Source organism: Setaria viridis, chromosome 2 (genome assembly GCF_005286985.2).
Source record: "Setaria viridis chromosome 2, Setaria_viridis_v4.0, whole genome shotgun sequence".
Taxonomy (NCBI): Eukaryota; Viridiplantae; Streptophyta; class Magnoliopsida; order Poales; family Poaceae; genus Setaria; species Setaria viridis.
In genome coordinates, this window is record NC_048264.2 from 42,584,707 (window position 1) to 42,590,182 (window position 5,476).

A 5,476-nucleotide genomic window follows, 5' to 3' on the forward strand; every position below is an offset into this window, starting at 1 on the left:
TTCTTTGCTAGTTTGGTAACAGGCTCTTTTTTCTTTGCTAGTTTGGTAACAGTTTTCTTTACAATGATATTTTGGAAGTATATCTTCATGGCAGCATTCTTTTTCTAGAAGCATGTCACATATCATTTATTTAGCATGCAATGAATGGTCTTCAAACTATTCTCTATTTCAGGTTATACTGGATGATTTTGAATACTAAAAAAAAGGAAGGAGGGAGGCGGGAGAGATAAAAACTTTAGCAGTTAGTAAATATGGCAGTGTGTTTGCTGCAGCTGTAATGCAGGTGCCCAAGTATTGCTGCAGAGACATATCACATATGGTACTGATGTTTATGGTTTTCCTTGGCAAATCTTATAGTATCTTAGATAATTTCTATAGTAATTGTACTGCTTTTGGCAATAGAATCCGATATGCTGACTTGCAGGTTCAGACTTCAGAATTTTAGATCGTGACAGTTGATACCCCTTTGTTACTCTTGGGTGATTAGTTTTGCAAATGCTGTGTGTTAGCAGTAGCAGCGTTGTATCGGTGATTTTGGTTCTTCACTTAACCTGCGTACACATAACCTCAAATATTTGTTCGACGACCTCGTCCTCAGTTACCCCAGAGCGCACGAAACCTGCGTAAACTTTAGCAGTTACCCAGAGCGCACGAAACCTGCGTAAACCATCAAACCAACCAGCCCAACCCGCACCGGTGTGCTTCCAAAAACTGTCAGCAACCCATGCAAGACCAGGCCGCCCCGGACCAGCGACTGTCTCTTGGGTTGGTTTGGAAACAAACCAAAAACCGGCTAAACCGGACCATGAACAGAGTGAACCGGCACATTCCAAAGCAATCCCAAACTCATACTATTCCACGTGGGTTGTGCACGAGTCCAGGCTCGGAGGGCGACCGCCACGGATGCGTGCAGCACAGCCCGTTTCCACCAAACCAATCAGAGCGATACGGCACGACGCACGCAGCGTCGTCGGCGTTGCTTGCAACGACGAGAACCACCGAACCGCCGCTGACCTGCGGCCGTGCGGGTGCCGGCAGCACGCACGATCGCGGCACGAGTCACGGCCCGCCCAACTCCGAGCGCATCGCATCGCGGCGCAGCGCAGGGCCCCGTCTCGTCTCCCCGCCAGCCTTTAAACGCCACGACGCCCGGCATTCCCTCTCACAATCTCTCTCCATTCCAAGAAGAGAGAGAGAGAGGGAGAGAGAGAGAGCGAGAGAGAGAGAGAGCAGCGGGCGCGGCGGCCGAAGCAAAAACGACACCCAACGGGCGGATTTTTAAGTGCTCATCGCACCGCACCCGTCCGCTTCCGGCTTCCCTTCCTTCCCGTGCCCGCCCGCCCGCCTTCCCCCGCTTTTCTTTTACCCGTCGGCCAAAAGGAAGCGCCAGCGGCCAGCGCGCCGTCCTTGCGGTTGCCCAGCGAGCAGCAGCTGGTACTGCCTGCTCGGTCTCCATGGCGGCGGCGCGGGCGTGCTTGGTTGCGCTGGCCGTGGCGGCGGCGCTCTTTTTGGAGGAGGGAGCGGCGGCGGTGGGGGCGGGGGATGCCGGGGCGGCGTCGATGAGGCAGCGGCGGCGGCAGCTGCTGCGGCAGCGGCAGGTGCGCAGCCACCTCAAGCGCCTCAACAAGGCGCCGCTCGCCACCATCGAGGTACTGGCCACCTACCCATCCCCGCCATCTGTCTCCGCCACACGGCGAGCGCCGAGCGCACAGTTCGTTCGATGGGTTTCGCATTCCATTGCCACAAATTTCGTTTCGTTTCCTTCGGATTATGGAAGGGAATCCAACTGAATCCCCATGGGGGCGGGAAAAGGAAGGAGGTCCTGCATTTTGCATGGAAGTAGTAGAAGAAAGCCGCCCCTTTCGAGGCAGGGGTTCTTGTGCTCCATGCTCTTGCTGCTTTGCCTGGTCCACCTCGTCGCTTTGGAAGGGTTGAATGGCTGTTCCTCATGGACCATCCATGCATTGGGCTCGGTTTCCTTTCGTCGCGGGAGGAAAAAGTCGCGCTTTTTGGAGGAATTTATGGGCGCCCGTGCTCCTTTGGTTCATTGGAGCTGAAGCGAAAGATGCTTGCTTTTGATTGCTTTGCTTTCTTTGCTGGAGAACTCGAGTCATTTCTGAACCTTGCTACATTTTCCCTACTGTTTTTGTTCAATCAAACTAGTGACTTCAGCTTGTTTACTCCCACTTCTTTCGAATGCAGATATACATACTAGCATGCGCAATCTTTGTACAATCTACATTTTGTGTTCCTTTCCTCTTTCAACAGCTTGGGCAATTGCAGACGTTTTTTACATTTGTTCAGAGAAAAAGAAAATTATGTTGACAAAATTCACATATCCTTCACATCATTCCTGCACTAATTTTAGCACATCCTCTCCTTTTTCTGCATTTTTGCAACTACTGATTCTTCGACACCAACTTACAGAGCCCAGACGGTGACATCATAGACTGCGTGCCCATCTCCAACCAGCCTGCCTTCGATCACCCGTTCCTCAAGAACCACACCATCCAGGTTCCTCTCTCTGCAGCACCATTGCACTTTTAATTTCACTGTTTCAGTGTACACCATCTGCAGACCACATGACATGCATCATGATATCGCTCAACGGTGCTCAATCAACGGTGCTCCATCATCACCTTTCAGATGCGGCCTGCGTACCACCCGGAAGGCCTGTATGATGAGTCCAAGGTCGCCTCCCAGCAGCAGACCCAGACTATCACCCAAATGTGGCATCAGAATGGCAAGTGCCCCGAGGACACGATACCTATCAGGAGGACCAAGAAGGAGGACGTCCTGAGAGCAAGCTCTGTGAGGAGGTATGGCAAGAAGAGGCACCGGAGCACCCCCAACCCCATGTCTGTTGACCCTGACATGCTCAATGAGAGTGGCCACCAGGTACAATAACAGTAGCAATGCTAATCTTTTCATAGATTATGATATTCTCAGCAAGAATTTCTCAGTTGACCTTGTTTGCTCTATCTCCCATGGAGCAGCACGCCATAGCTTATGTTGAGGGGGACAAGTACTATGGCGCCAAGGCCACCATCAATGTGTGGCAACCGAAAATCGAGCAGGCCAATGAGTTCAGCCTGTCCCAGCTCTGGATCTTGGGGGGCTCCTTCGGCCAGGACCTCAACAGCATCGAAGCAGGATGGCAGGTGAGACATGGGAGCGGGATGGAAAGAGAAACTCAGTTCATGGAAAGTTCTATTAAATGCTGCCTAGCAGCTTCCATTTCTGTTCTTCATCTTCCTCTTCAATGCTATCAATAATTTCTCTGCTGCATGCCTCAATAATCTCTGTGTGCTGCAATGATGATATGAGCACTGCTGCTGAAAGAGCCATTAAATGTGTAGGAGCTATACTAGATTCTCCATTGACACAGATTTTCTCTTTCATGATCTCTACTGGCAGTGTTGTCTTTAGGAGCTAAGCATGCTGTAATGGTGGACTAACATGGGCAGTCTCTTTCATTAAGGCTAATGGCTCTGCTCTCCACGAAATTTGCAGGTTAGCCCAGACTTGTACGGGGACAACAACACTAGGCTCTTCACCTACTGGACTGTAAGATAAACATCACATTCCTTTCAATCCTCATGAGCAATTTGTTTGTAGTTTATCTTTGTCTTCTGCCTAGATCTACATCCCTATCAATTGATTAAACAAATTGGAGAATGGCCTAATGATACTGATTTTGTATTGCTTTGGATACTGCAGAGTGATGCATATCAAGCAACAGGATGCTACAACCTATTGTGCTCGGGGTTCATCCAGATAAACAATCAGATCGCCATGGGCGCCAGCATCTCCCCCATCTCCAACTATGGTGGCTCCCAATATGACATCAATATTTTGGTCTGGAAGGTAAATTCCAAAAAGCCCTCACATGCTGAGCATACAAAATCAAATTTGTGGATGGGCCCGGAGAGAATCCGTGCCCACCTGTCTCTTGTTCTATCTCAAGGGGCCTTCGGGCTTGAGTCAAGGCTACAACTGTGGCTCTGGCCCTGTATGTGGACGCACTCGACAGAGTCACAGTTGTCCCCATGCATGAACTGGATTTGTCTGCTAATGCAACCACTGATAATGATTGCTATTTTTAACAAATTTCCACAAGAATATTCACCTTGAGCTCACGTTTCTTCTGTAAGAAAATCTTACCCTTTTCTGCCAGCAGATAGTGCAAATCCTGGCTCTTTCCTAAGCATGATGGCATTGCCATGTGCCATTATCTTATTTTCCGTGCATTTCTGAAATTTGGCTGAAAATAAATAGTTTGCAGGTTGTTTTTATCAAAGGGCGGCACCTTTCCCTAGTGCATATGAGGAACACATAATAAACTTTCTTCTGCGCATGCATGATTGTAGCACTAAGGACCCTACTTCAATATTATCTGATCATGGTCCTATCTGCTGATTTCGTCCGAAAATTGCGGTTTTCTGCAGGACCCAAAGGAGGGAAATTGGTGGTTGCAGTTCGGTAACAATTACGTTCTGGGCTACTGGCCGTCCTTCCTCTTCTCCTACCTGGCTGACAGTGCCTCCATGATCGAGTGGGGAGGCGAGGTGGTGAACTCGGAGCCTGATGGCAGCCACACCTCCACACAGATGGGTAGCGGCCACTTCCCGGAGGAAGGGTTTGGCAAGGCCAGCTACTTCAGGAACATACAGTTGGTGGACTCGTCCAACAACCTCAAGGCGCCGAGGGGCGTGGGCTCCTTCACCGAGCAGTCCAACTGCTACGACGTGCAGAACGGCAACAATGGCGACTGGGGTGCCTACTTCTACTATGGTGGCCCCGGGAAGAACTCTAACTGTCCATAGTGAAGATTGAGCTTGCTATCAGAGCCCTAACACCCTCTGTATCATCCAGTAAATTAGCTTATATACCTCATTTTCTTAATTTTTTTTCTTGTTCTTGGTTTGGGTTTTGTTTTACTTCTACCCCTAGTTTATTAACTTCTAGGTGAGTGTGTGTGTGTGTTGACATGTGAATTTGTTCTCTGCCTCAGAGATGTTGGTCGTCTGGTTCTAGGGAGGAGCGTGGTCAAGTTTCTGAAGAGAAACAGGCCTGTATGGTTTGGTTGTGCCTTGTGTCTGTCAAATAATTTTGTTCCACCCCATGCCTTTTCAACCTGTTGGCGAGTTGAATTGAATTGATTAATTGTTGGTGCCCGTGAGCCTGGCTAATCCTTGTACCACCCATGTGTGTTTTCTATTCTGAAAAGTGGGTAATCGAGCGCTTAGCTGTTGGAAGATGTGCAAAGATGCGAACTTTTTTGTGCGCCGAGTTAGGTGGCCACTCAGTCACCTGGAAAAGAGTAATCTGGGTGATTACTTACAAATATATAAATAGATTTGCAGTATGGTGCTAGACCCTGAGTCTTACCTTACAGCAGCAATTTGAAGGTGCTGCCACTGTAGGCTGGTGGAGTTCACATTGCAAGCAACAATGCAGGCACCATCGCTTCAAC

At 49.3% G+C, this 5,476-nt stretch overlaps 1 protein-coding gene across 1 annotated transcript; it reads left to right on the top strand.

The window, feature by feature from the left end:
- The first annotated feature begins 1,177 nt into the window (after nt 1-1,177).
- Nucleotides 1,178-5,192, top strand: LOC117845579 (protein neprosin). Its single transcript, XM_034726644.2, has 7 exons — nt 1,178-1,649; nt 2,428-2,514; nt 2,647-2,898; nt 2,997-3,161; nt 3,514-3,567; nt 3,721-3,867; nt 4,449-5,192. Exons 1-7 carry the CDS (start codon nt 1,455-1,457, stop codon nt 4,824-4,826), a joined length of 1,278 nt encoding a protein of 425 aa, XP_034582535.1. The 5' UTR covers nt 1,178-1,454; the 3' UTR covers nt 4,827-5,192.
- Nucleotides 5,193-5,476: the final 284 nt, after the last annotated feature.

Excerpts from the sequence above, each read along its gene's own strand:
- LOC117845579 (XM_034726644.2), top strand. The coding sequence starts at position 1,455 with ATGGCGGCGGCGCGGGCGTGCTTGGTTGCGCTGGCCGTGGCGGCGGCG. Across the intron at positions 1,650-2,427 it reads CGCCGCTCGCCACCATCGAG|AGCCCAGACGGTGACATCAT; the intron begins GTACTGGCCACC and ends ACCAACTTACAG. Across the intron at positions 2,515-2,646 it reads TCAAGAACCACACCATCCAG|ATGCGGCCTGCGTACCACCC; the intron begins GTTCCTCTCTCT and ends ATCACCTTTCAG.